Source organism: Aphelocoma coerulescens, chromosome 5 (genome assembly GCF_041296385.1).
Source record: "Aphelocoma coerulescens isolate FSJ_1873_10779 chromosome 5, UR_Acoe_1.0, whole genome shotgun sequence".
Classification (NCBI taxonomy): Eukaryota; Metazoa; Chordata; class Aves; order Passeriformes; family Corvidae; genus Aphelocoma; species Aphelocoma coerulescens.
The window spans coordinates 22,894,058-22,907,463 of NC_091019.1; the positions used below are offsets into that span (position 1 = coordinate 22,894,058).

The 13,406-nt window shown below is 38.6% G+C and overlaps 2 protein-coding genes across 2 annotated transcripts in view; one reads left to right on the forward strand and one right to left on the reverse strand.

Moving 5' to 3' along the window:
• The window catches only part of PDHX (pyruvate dehydrogenase complex component X), a 94,780-nt gene that overhangs the window by 46,541 nt on the left and 34,833 nt on the right, over positions 1–13,406 (forward strand). The window lies entirely within an intron of this gene.
• APIP (APAF1 interacting protein) lies at positions 276–13,383 on the reverse strand. The gene is made up of 8 exons (XM_069017105.1): positions 13,216–13,383; positions 10,800–10,900; positions 7,878–7,926; positions 6,481–6,598; positions 5,276–5,411; positions 2,534–2,701; positions 1,893–2,015; positions 276–716 (listed from the first exon to the last, which is right to left on the reverse strand). Exons 1-7 carry the CDS (start codon positions 13,321–13,323, stop codon positions 1,916–1,918), a joined length of 780 nt encoding a protein of 259 aa, XP_068873206.1. The 5' UTR covers positions 13,324–13,383; the 3' UTR covers positions 276–716; positions 1,893–1,915.

Here is a 13,406-nt window from a genome sequence, read left to right on the forward strand (position 1 = left end):
TGAGATTGTATTTTAATGAGCAGTTTGATTAAATCTACCTTGGGGGGGGCTAATCAGAGGTCATAAAAAGCTGTTATTCAAAGTGAAGGAATTTAAAGAGGTAAGACCCAGAGCAGTCCATCAGTAACAACTACAAAATACATGCTATAAAATTATGTGTTTCCTTCTCATTATAATGACAATTAGGAGAATTTAAAAATACATATGCTACAGGCTTAATTTTAAAAGAAAAAACAAAACCCATAAACACGATCATGGTATGAAGGAATCAACACTTCAAACAATGCTTTAAACTTTATTAACTTCTAATTAAGAGGTTGTCCTCACTTTTTTCCCCCGAAGAATAAAAGCTACAATAAATTTCAGAAATGGAGACTTATTTCAAGTTAAGTGATGTAGCATTAGAGCAGGATCAACAAATGCAGGTTGCTGAAACATGAATTTTCAAGGCACAAAACCAAAATGTGACATTGGTTCTCCAAAGTTTTTCAAAGTATTTTTGCATCTGAATTTTCATTCCTCCTACTGTGGCGTTTGACAAGATTTGTAAATTGCAATGGTTGTTCAGTACTTGGTTTTTTTAACTCTCCTTATCTTCTTGGATGCGTTTAACAGTTAAAAGTGCCTGAGATTTGTCAATCAGCTGAGGACCAGCACCCCCTTCTGGCTTCAATAGTGTGGGGTGAAAGCTGGAACTCCCATCATCAGTAAGAAACCTGTACAGGAGAAACAAAGTAAAAGCAAAAATATTCTAAAACTACTCAGAATAAACAGGCAAAGGAATATTAATACCACTACAGTAGCCCAACTTATCCAGTTGCAGGGGCTGAGGAGCCATTTCAGAATGGTTCTCGTGGGCCATGAGGTAGCTCTGCACAGGTGTGGCAGCCAGTGTGTCTTCATCACTGCAGGCAGTGGCAGCACCCTGAATACCTGCTGAGGCAGAGGCTCACTGACAGCAAACCTCCTGTCCCACTGCCTCCTCCTCTAGGGTGGGCATAAAGGCTGAAAAGCCAAGTCCCTGTCTCTTCTGGGCTCATGCTGCCTGAGCAAGCATTTGTTATTTCTTCTGAGGAAAATGTGGGTACAGTGGATTAACTGCAACGTTAGCCAATCCTGTTTAATTACACCACTGCTTTGCTCCAGAAATTCCTTTGTAATTTCAGTACTGGTACCTTTAAACTCGCTTGCATTTTCCAACTCTGCAGTGTTAAGCTACCACTGTGTTTTGCCGTATCAAGCTGTACATTATTTATGTGAGAATTGTTTCAGGTATCCTTCATGAAAAGTACATCCTGATCATGTTACCAATGGGGTTTTACTTCAAAAATTTCTTATGAAAACTTTCAAAACTGATCATTGCTACAGTAAAGTCAAGGTGATTTTCTGCACGAGGTAAATGGGTGACACTAATCAGTGAAACTCAAAGCAGCCAAGTCTGCTGAAGGAAAAAACAAAACTCCCTAAAACCCCAACCAACCCACCATATAAGTAATACCACTGAGATGGTCTGAAATCAAATCTGATCCCGCCAGCTGAAGAACAAATGTGGGTGTTCAGACATCTCTGTACAGATCAGCTCACTAGGCTCTGGCCTTTTTAGTGCATTGGCCTTTCTGGTAATGCTTTTGATACTATTTTGTTTTAAAAAGAAATCACAGTTCATGCTGTACCTTGGTACTAAATATGCACTGGACATACCTAGCTATTAATACATACACTTTTTGTTGTACTGTGTGGAAAAGGACCATTATTTCAGGCATAGATAAAATTGCAGACTGGGGGAAGATGAGCAATACTGAAGTTTCCTGAGTGGGAAAAGCAGACTGAAGTGATGGTGTCATCTGTAGACTCTCCCTCCAAACAGATCATCCTGCCAGATAAATTCACACCTGAATATAAATGTTGTTGACATTTACAAGATCCCATTTTCTCCAGCTGGATGTTTTGAAGGATCTAGCCCGTGCTGCTTCATCTGCACTGCAATATCAAACAAGTAGTCATAACATTCACACCTAAAATAAATAGGGAAAAAAATGCAATGTAAGTAAGGCTCAAGTCTTACCATGTTTTATGAAAATTAGTATTTTCCTTCCTTAAGCTTTTTATCACCAGTCTGACTGTCTGACTGGACAGCTCTATTATTGTTTACTTCCAATGCTGCGGAATGGAAAGTGCCCAGCATTTTTGCTACATAATATTGATTTGCTGCATTTCGATCAGCAGATGAAGTAAATTCCAAAAATGGGACTAGAGAGGGCCACACAAACAGTATTGGCAGGTGTCATGTTTCATATGAGGAGGGACTTGTTGACTTGTCTGAAAGGAAAATGTTGGCAGCCCTATGAGCCAGCAATGATATGAAAGGAAAAACAAGCAACGGAATCATGGATGAATCCATTCCCAAAAGCTCTCTATACATGCAGTGAGGCCTTAATATTCTGAATCATTGTCCATGGGCTGGAAATATACATAGCATTAAGTTCATTAAGATCTTGAGGCAAGAGATAGCATATTCCTGAATTGTACTCACATGGTTTTGGCTTTTTCCCATGTCTCTCCCCATACATAAACACCGTGACGTCTGACCAAGACAGCACAAGAGTCTGGGTATTTTTCCATTGCACGTGCCATTCTCTCCTTGAGATCCTTCTCTTCTGGTGTATTCTCAATAATAGGAACCACTAGTGTATCATCATACCTATAAAACAACCCCATGTTCATGTATTTAAAAAGCCCTCTGCTTGGATGTATGAAACCTTTCCCTAAGAAAGAGATTATCCTCTGACTGTGTAAAATGTTAAATTCTCAGCACTAGATTTTACGCTCTTCTCTTGTGAGTCATGCTGTAGCATAAGAATTCTCAGGAACATCTCTCACTCACAAAACACATACTATGCTGGCAATACCTGAACTACACTTGAGGCACAAAAAGAAAATAACACTTTAATCTATTAGGTGTAGCTGTTTATTCCTATATCACTTTGTAGTTGGGTCCCTTTACAACTTTTTCAAACTTTTCATCCTGTATTGGCATCATCTACAAGCTCTACCTCAGATTAAATTATTTTAAAAAATCATATCATGAAGAAGGAAATTAAGCTGTTTGCTGAGGAGCAGAAAAAAAATTAATTTAGGTAGTCCAAAAAGCCCCTGGAAGATTGTCCTGCTAAGGCATATAAATAGAAGGTAGAGTCAACACATGAAAAATAAATTCTCTGTGATGGAGTCATTGGTGGGCTACATGTGATCTTAAGAGAGCCTGAGAACCCCAGTCCAAAGACAAGATGATGCACGTTACTCAGTGGAACTTGCCTGAGAGTTTCTTCTGAAGGAGGACTGGGATATTTGGCATTGTTTGAACCTTAATTAACACTAGCAGAAACTTGTTTAAATAGTTTTAATAAGTCCCCAGTTCAGGTTCAGATTTATCATTGAGATCACATAGGTATTTCATGAGTGGATGCTAGTTGTACTTTCTTTTGTAAACCACAGAAAGAAAGCAATGGTAAAACACCCAAACAGCAACAGCTTGTATTTTAAATCAAATATTCAGAAGATAAAGTCTCATCCCTTATGATTCTCAATGCTGATGCTTTCTCAAGGAAGGCTATAAAAATAGTGAATGAAGAAAGTGAGGTGGCATTTGAAGCTTTACTCTGACTCTTATAAATTCTGATCACTAAAATTACACTTGGAGTGCTTGTTACTAATTGGGCCAAATGAGTTAATGGATTGGCTTCATAGGTTCTGCTTTCGACTTGCATATGAGCTTGGAAGCTGCTATAAACACCATAACTAATTCCTAATCAGGACCATAAGCTTTCTATCAAGAACTAATACCTAAAAAATGCCAACAAGACTCTGAATGAGCTAAATACTTGGTATCTCTTTTTAAAATTGAAATATAAGCAGCCTACATTAAGTCAAACCTTCATGTAAAATACCTTGTGCCAGTCTGACTTTGAAAGCTGTTTACTACTGATCTAATTCTCCTTCTATGGAAGTCAAAGGTAAAACTAGTCTGGAGTCACTAGAGTCATATTTAGGCCAACATATACTTCTGATTATTCTGTCTGTAGCATTTTCCTGGACAGCTCCCAGAAAAGATTTATGTAACTAGAAACAACATACAATTCCTTTTTCCAGAAGGTCCCATTTTGTACTTGAATCCAAGGTCCCACTTTTGTTTTGAATTCAATGGGGAGACTTGTGTGAAGCAAGCCAGTGGAATCAGTTTAGTATGGATGAATACGTGCTTATGAGCCATATAACCTGGAGCTTTGATTTCTTTAGTTTTTCCGGTAAATTAATATGACACAGGTCAACTTGGAGGCATGGAACCCAATAAATACAATGTTTCCTGACTAACATATAGGAGTGTGTAGGAGTTCAAAATGCATATTAAAAAAATTGTTGTGGATTTTTTTAAAACCAGTGTTGTTAGACAATTCAATAAAAGGGCTTGTATTTTTAACCACATTAAAAATGCACATGCTAATGGTGACAAGAAAGTAAAGTTGGCAAGTCAACCAAAATGGAATAAAATATGCCTGGGCGTAAAAATCACATATGGCTTGTTCCCTTGCCAAAGGGCAATAGTTAAGATACAAAAATTAACATCAAAAAGTGGAAAGAATTCAGCATTTCAATTTCTCATCTCCTTGTCACATGTTATATAAATGTTGTTTGCAGATCCCAATTCAACACTCTGTGGGTGGAGACCTCAAAACAAGCCATCACACATAATTTGGAATAACTCAGCACTTACCTCAGAGCTCATCCTTGAAAAGTAATAACATTATCTTTAATGAGCTGTTTATTCTGAATTTTCTTTCAAACTCTGTCAAGTAAATCTGAAATTCTCTACTCTCTTAACATGCCCTAAACTAGCACAGGCAGTGATATGTGAAGTCCACCCAAATGTAGTTTGTACATGCTACCAATCCAACCTAGTGTTGGCTGGCTCCAGTTTCAGCTGAATGTTGTAGAGATGTGGTAACATCTCAGGACGTAGCTCTTTATTTGGCTTGTTCCTGTAGCTCAACAGACCACAGCAGCCTTGGCATTACAAGATTTTATCTCAGATCTCTTCCACAGGCTTCAGACCTTACAGAGAACCAGTGACTCATTCATTCCAGAGGTCTTTTTAACTTCTTATTCCTAATATTTTATATTACACACTTTCAAGTACATAACTCAAATTACTTGTATTTATATTGTTGAAAACAAATGATCAAATATCACGCCTCTTTTCCTAAATATAGAGGAGTACCTGTAATAGCCTCCTGAAGTACACTTCTGGATTCCTTTTATCATCTCCTGATGGGTAATAGAGAACTCACTCCCTGGGTAAAGAAGGGTAGCCATAACGGCAGCCTTGGAATGTGTATGGATCACTGCACCTGCCCCTAAGAGCAGAAAAAGAAAAAAAAATTAGAATTAATTTTAAAATATGTCTAATGAGAAAATTTAATGCATATTCTTGATTAATTTCCTTTGATTAGTCATCTTAGCAAATGGTGATCTGCTGTGTGAGATGAAAAAATATACAGCAACCTAAATGAATGAATGAGGTAATTACTCACCTGTAAGGGATAATTATGGATTGTCTTAGGACAATCCATAGGACTTGTGTTAACTTTAAGTTCGTGACAACCTCAAGGAGAGACACTACTTGTACAAATTCAAGCAGAAACACTACTTGTACATTTCTTTACATACTGCAGTAACTGAAACACTCTTAATTTTATCAGAGTTCTGAGGTTATGAAGAATTTCCAAACTTATTTGTGACATGAAAGTTTAAAGCCCTTTGCTTTCTTTTTATGTCTTCTTAAATTATCTGCTGATTCTCTGAAAAAACACTCATCATTATCTTATTGTGTCATGATGGAAAGATAGGCAGACAATAATTATAATCTACTTATAAAGATGCAATATTGCTTTTCCTTGATTACACATGTAAGCTGCTTTTGCAGGAAGATCAGAAGAGACTCCCTAAATCCCCTGTAAAATAACATATAAATTTTTCACAACATCAAAAGCTTTATTACTGTCCACCGGCAAAAGAAAAGTTTCGTACTGTTTTCAGCTACTCATAATTTGTAACTGCTAATCTCAGCCAATGGATGCAAAAGGATTTAAACCATAACAGCTGAATTGGCAAAACTACTGATATAAAACTGCTGCAAATCCTGGGCTTCCCCTGCAGAACCAATATTCTGCACAAAAAATCAGTGCTGAAAACATGATCACAGGCGTAACTACAAGAGAAGATTAAATTGCAAGTGACACTGACAGGATGTTACTATGGATTATATCCCACTCTATACATACCTTTGCAAATCAGTTTATTTTATACTTTCATGTTTATTTCACTGTAACTTCTATGTATAAAGAATATGGTACTGAATATCAATTTTGTGGATGTACAAATACAGTGTTTCAGTCACTGCTGAACTACAACACTGCTACATACCTCTCATAGTGTAGGCATTCATAAAAAGAGGTGTGCACTGGCTTTTCTTTAGTTTCTTGTGCAGTGGAGGACCGCTGATGTCCTGTTCATCCATGTCACAAACAAACATATCTTCTGGCTGTAAGAAAGAAGAAATTATTTTGACCTGTGATAACTCAAATAGTTCTGTTTTCCCTCTAGGGAAACAAATATATACAAACCACATATTTAATATAAATGTGATTTTCACTTTGTAAAAGTGTTGTAATGCATCACATTTATTCCAGCTTCTAATACTACTTACTGACATTGTGTAATGGAAATTAATATTAGGTACTCTTTTTACTTAGACTGAAGCCACGCAGATATTTGTAAAACTACAATTTTCTCAGAAAGAAGATAGTCTGTAGCTCAGTAATAACAACAGATCAAAAGGAAAAGTAGTAACTGATTCAAAATAAGAAATGTAGATGTACTTTTCCTTCCCTACTTAAAAGAACCAACAAATGACACAAGTTAAACTTAATACATTTAACTTGTAGAACTACTTCTTTTTAAACCTTACTTTTAGTAGCTTTAGATGAATGTTACCTTTGCATCCATTGGCTACTCATAATAGTATAAGGAATTGTTCAGGGCAGTAATAAAATTTTAATGTTATTTTAAAAATCAGCAGAAAATACAATTGCAAGAGATTTCCTCCCTCACTTTGCTTAATCCTCTGCTACTACAAGCCCAGAGCAGACCATCCTGGTTATCTTACATACCTTTGCCTACCTTACTTCTCCACATCCCCAGCAAACACTGCTGTGAGACCCCAAGTTTCTATCAGTGAAGAAATTCTTTTCACTCCTCACTGTATTTATCCTCAGACTTATGAGATGACAAATCCTTTCCATGTATTACTCTACTCTGGGAGAGTACCTGCTGTCATAAAATAGTTATCGTTTACCATTCTCCCCTCCTCTTACATTTTGGGGTTTTTGGAAAACACAGACAGACAAGGTCACCTTTCAATGGGGAGAGTATCAAGATAAATATTTGCAATCACTCAAACGAAAATAGACAGCGGTGAGGTGTTAATGCCTATTCACATGAGCGCGTTGGTGACTTGAAACTGTAGCCAGACAGCTATAGCCAATCAAGCTTGACAAAGAATAAAGTTGGACTGGAGTAATGCCCCACTCTCACACTCCTTTGTGTTTACTTAAAGCAAAGAGATCATCAAGACTGGCCTCTGAAACACATACTGGCTTGCTATGATAGTGGAGTACTGGGAGAAATCATCAGTTGTTTCAGTAATGTAGTCAACAGTATAACAAGTTTGTTACTTCACATAAGGAAAAATGCAACTCTAAACAAAGGCACTTTTATCCATCTCAAGATGAGCTCTGAGGTAAAAGTACAGCTTAACATACCTGTATTCTTTCCTTCTGGACTCCTGAAGGAGCGATGTAGATTTCATCCCTAGGAAAAGTTGCAGATGGGACAAGTCAGTAAACACAGTTGAGCAATGACTGTTCAACTGCACAGGCCTTAGAGCTCTTGAGCCACTGAAAAGGAAATAGCAAATCTAGACCCTCACAATTTAAAAACTTTCTTGCTCTTTCCATACACTGATAGGGAGATTATTTTCAAAATAGAACCAAATTGTGCAAGGGGAAATAAAATCTCTAACTTGCAGGGGTATAAATCCCTGCTTTCAACTTGACAGATACCTGCAAAACATGTAAGAAGTGCAGCTTTACATTTCCAACACAGTAAAACAGCCTCTCCCTGCAATAACTCAAACTCAGATTCCTAGAATTCAGAATAAAAATTAAATGAGAAATTGCAAGCAGATACTGATCTGTGACAAGACAGGTGACAAAGCCATTACATAAAAATCCGTAAACTATCTATAAACAGTAATAACTATCTGTAAGATTCAACACTGTAAATACTTTCTTTTTTAACTGTGCAGGTTAGGTTTCTAGTGCAGTTATGTATTTATTTGTGTTGATAAAGAGATAGCACTAATTCAGTGCAATTAAATGGCTGAAATTTAAGTAGAAGTGCATCACTTCTTGCAAGGACTACATGAGCAAAAACTGTAAAAACTGATCAAAACCAAAATGATTTCAAGATGGTATCTGCATTATTTTCATTATTAGCACAAAAACCCCAACTAGATTCTCTCTCTCAATTGCAATCACTATTCAGCTTCAGCAGTCACATACTAAATTCAGGAGCACAGAGACATCTAGTGAATAAGTAGTCAAGTTACAGATACATTTCCTATGGACCATGGGATGTTTCTATTTCTGGACAAGAGTAATGGAGCTGGGGAAGGGTCTGGAGCACAAGTCTTGTGAGGAATGTCAGAGGGAGCTGGGGGTGTTTAGTCTGGAGAAAAGGAGGCTCAGGAGAGACCTCACTGTTCTCTACAATGCCTGAAAGGAGGGTGTAGCAAGGTGAGGTTGGTCTCTTCTCCCAGGAAACCAGTGACAGGACAAGAGGAAATTACATCAATTTGCATCAGGGCAGGTTTATATTGGATATTAGGAAACATTTCTTCACTGGAAGGGTTATCAAGCATTGGAATGGGCTGCCCAGGAAAGAGTTGGCTCACCATCTCTGGAAGTATTTAAAAAACATTTAGGCATGGTGCTTAGGAGTGTTTTAGTGGTCAACTTGGCAGTTGTAGGTTTATGGTTGGACACTTGAGCATCTTAAGGATCTTCACCAACCTAAACAATTCTGTGATTTTAATTCTTCCAAGAATAAAACTCTTAAGATGACGTATTATTTATAGTGGTAAAACGTCTGTGAAGGAAAGAAAAATGTGGCTTTATCATATTTGCAATTTTTAACATTCATGAATTAACACTGCTGGCATTGCATTAATTTAGTCTTAATTCATTTGCATGAGCAAGATGAGAAATCAAGTGGTAATTCTGTTACTTGTGACAGACACACAATTTTTCTTAAACCAGTTTTTTATTTTTAGAACTTAACCTGAAAGGGAAAATCTGATGACAAAATAAAGTCTTCAAATACAAGATACCTTACAAAGAATTCTATATCCATTTTTAATAAGCTATCCCACAACCAAATTGACTTTTTTTTCTTCCTGATAGTTGATATGAACTGCACAGTGAGTAAGGCTGATTAAGATTAGCTGGTAAAAGCAGTTGATATATATGAATCAAATTTCAATTGTTCTTTCACATTTTCCTATACACCAATTTTAAGTAAACAAGCTATAGAACTACTAAGGAAAACTGTATCACTATATTAGTGCATCCTCTGATAATGCCATTTGTCTTGCCACAACCAACAGGAGTTGCACTGGAATGACAAAGAAAATAGGCTACATTTAGCTACTGATGACAAATTAGTGCTAGAAAGATCTTCCCATAGACTGCTTTAAAAACAAGAATTTACCCTCTTTTCATTCATCTCATTATTATTACTATTGTTGCTTTGCTTGCAAAATCAAGCAGGGAGGTGAAACGGCCTGCACAAAGTACAAAGAGCACAAGTATGAGCATTTAGGGTCTTTTATTCACGTATATGTAAAATATATATTTGAATAGCAATGGCTGTTTGTGCATGCATGCAAGTGTATACCAGAACAATGAGAGGTCAGATACTCTAAAGTTCGTGTCACAACCTTGTGACTGAGTACAGAATTGCAGGCACTGTACAAGGCTCTTTGCAGAATGAGGACTTACCTTTTGTTTCAGTGGCCACTGAGAGGAGCTCTGTTTCCACTAAAAGTTTGGGAATTATGAATAGGTGGGAGACAAGCAAATTAAAACACAAAGTGGTGCTTCTTCATAGCAGATACAGACCAAAAATTGTTGCTGTTACCTGTCCTGCTTTAATTATATGTTAAGTATTTGTCTCCTTAGAAATTACCTCAGTAGAATAGTAATTTCTTTCTCAGAGGAAATATCTGGCCTGCAAAATGTCCGGGGTGAGATTGATATTATTTAAGCACAGGCATTTGAAAGCCATGTGCCTGATGTAACCCACTCTAAATTCCATACTCAAAAGGGGGAATGCATTGTTCTTTAAAGACAATTCATCTACCTTAAACAAAGGTAGGAAAAGGACAGGATAAGGTCACTCTCTCCAGCTGTCTCTCTCCACTGAAGGGTCTGCAATGATTAATTCAGATTATTCACCTCCCTTCTATAAGGTTAAATTTGGCACACTTCATTTCCCCCTCTAATTTCTTGCTTACTCTTGACTTGCAAGCATTTCTCATGGAACTGAAATGCCCTCCTCAGCTCCTAAACACAGCCAGCCTCTCTCTGTAACTACCACATTATTTCTCTTTCATCATTACTTACCCATGTTTCAAGCTGATTCCTCCACCAGTTCCTGTTACCCAGCCCAAGCCATAAAACAGTCTACAAAGCTCTGGGATAAGATTCCTTGGATGTAACCCATCCTAAAAAGAAATTAAACAAATAAATGAAAAACCATCAGAAACACCTCAAACCTAAGAATTTAAGTTCTCAAACTGAGTTTAAAGGATTAGTACTTTCATACTGCAGCAGAAGTCTAATTTATGCTAATGAACTTCAATTACAAAATAATTGCATGTTTACACAATGCCCTTTATGCTCTGCCAGGCACATTCACACCTTGAAACAAACAAACAAAACCCCCAAATAAGGTGCATGTCCAACTATCCTTCACAGGAAAGGGCTCATCTAAAATTTATTTGAGTGCAGTGGCCCATAGACATTACACCAGCAGGATTATGTTATGGACTATTGCACAAGAAAAAGGAAAATAGATGCATCTAACATTACCCATTTTTAAAAGCTCAACTAGTAGTTTTCCTATTAAATCAGGCTTTTTGTAGGTTTATTTTACTTGATTTACAAATTTCACTAGAACAGACTTCATTAGTCAACAGCATTCAAAAGTAGCACACAGAAAATATATGCAAATTATTTCATGAACTTTAAATTCCTACATTTTTACAACACAAGGTTACTTTACATGCAGTTTAGCCAGAAGGCAAATTGCATTATTTTAATATTTCTTTAGATGGAAAAAAAGGTTTCTGTATTTTTTCCATATTCCATTGTTTATTACATTAATATCTGTATTTATATACTAACCAAAGGTATCTCTAGTGTCAGAGGTAAGAGTCTACCTACATTAGGTTTAATTTTTTTTTATTGCAGCAACTAGAAGCTTTAAAAGTTTTTCTAAAATGTCAAATGATTCGCTGCTGTACTGCTCACCTCAGTCATTAAGGCCCATAAAATAATATTTCCAAGAAAAATGTTTTGTTTAGCAGCAAGAATCCACATTGGGGGCAGTATTTTGTCAACACCCGCAGAACAGGGAGAACCCAAGCAAAAGCAGTGCACAGCAAGAACGGTAGGCAGGTGGTTACTTGGTGCCAACACCTTTCCTGAAATACTCAGAAGTGCTTCCAGCTGGTGTTGGACTCGCAGAACCAGGGGTGAGGAGGCAGCATGGAACAGGACCACAAAGCAGTGGTTCTGAGGCAGGAGACTGGGAAGGTGAATTACTGCAAATGGCAGCCTGGGGCATGTTTGACATTTGGGATCTCCTACTTTAACCTCACCTTTGCAACCTCCAATGACAGTGAGACACAAGATCTTTAGGCATTCTGTTAGCTGTCCCAGGCTGGAAATATTTTCCTAATGCCTAGCCTAAACCTTGTTTGTTGTAGCTTGCTCTCTCTTACCAAAGATCATGAACATGCAGAAGATGGTCTTCCCTTTCACCTCTGTGGCAATGTTTTACGTATTATGACAACTCAATTTGCTGCTCTTTTTTTTCTTGTTTTTTGTTTGGTTGGTTGTTTTTTGTTTGTTTATGATGTTTATATATTTATATTTTTTCCCTCTTTCCTGACAGGCCGTATTATCTAGTCTGCTGATACCTCTCATCTCCCTGCTGTCAGTTCTTGCTGGTTTTGAAGCTTGGGCTGGTCTCTTGACCAGTGTCACACTGGAGAGGTGTTCCAAGCCTTGTCCAGGCAGTGCTTCCATATGCTCAATGTTTACTTTATTTGATGAAGCACAGCACTGCCAACTCATGTTCTGGTTGTGATGATATATAAAACCCCAATCAAAGACCAATTAAAGGAAACCAAATCACAAAACAAACCTAAAAAACCCCGGTTAACATAAAAAGAGGCATGAGTCCTGTAGATGCAGCCAGACTGACAGCTGGCAACATTCTGGAAGCTGTACTAAATTTTATAACATGTTTATACAGGATCATAGAATAGCTAGGGCTGGGAGAGACCTTTGGAGATAACCTAGTCCAACCCCCCCCGCCAAGGCAGGGTCACCTAGAGCATGTGACACAAGAAAGTCTCTAGTTTAGTTTTGAATGTTTCCAGAAGGGGAAACTCCACGACTCTCTTGGGCATAGTCCCAGAGCCTATTCCAATGCTCTGCCAGCCTCAACGTAAAGAAGTTCATCCCCATGTTGAGGTGGAACTTGTGTTTTAGCTTATGGCCATTGCTCCTTGAATGCTGGACACTGAGTACGCTTTGGTCCTGCCGGCTGAATTTCCTCCTGGCCGCCAGGGCACACTGCCGGCTCACAGTCAGCTTGCCATCCACCAGTACTCCCAGGACCTCCCTACTAATTAGCTACTGCGAAGCTACTGGCTAACGACCAAGGTTCAAGAACAGCCTCAGCACCCGCGATTGTGGGGAGCTCTCCGGAGCGGTGGCGGAGCCCCGCCGCCCCCCGGCCCCTCGTTACCTGCGCCGCATCCCCGCCGGCGGCCGCCATGGCGCGGCCAGCGCGGGGTCCTTGCACGGGGCCTCCTCCTTCGGGGAGCCGCCCGGGTGCCTGCGGGGCGCTGGGCATCCCCCGGCCGCAGGCACCGACCCGAGCCGGACGCCGGCGGGCGGGATGGAGAGGGCGGTGCCCTCCCCCGGGCCGGGAGCCGG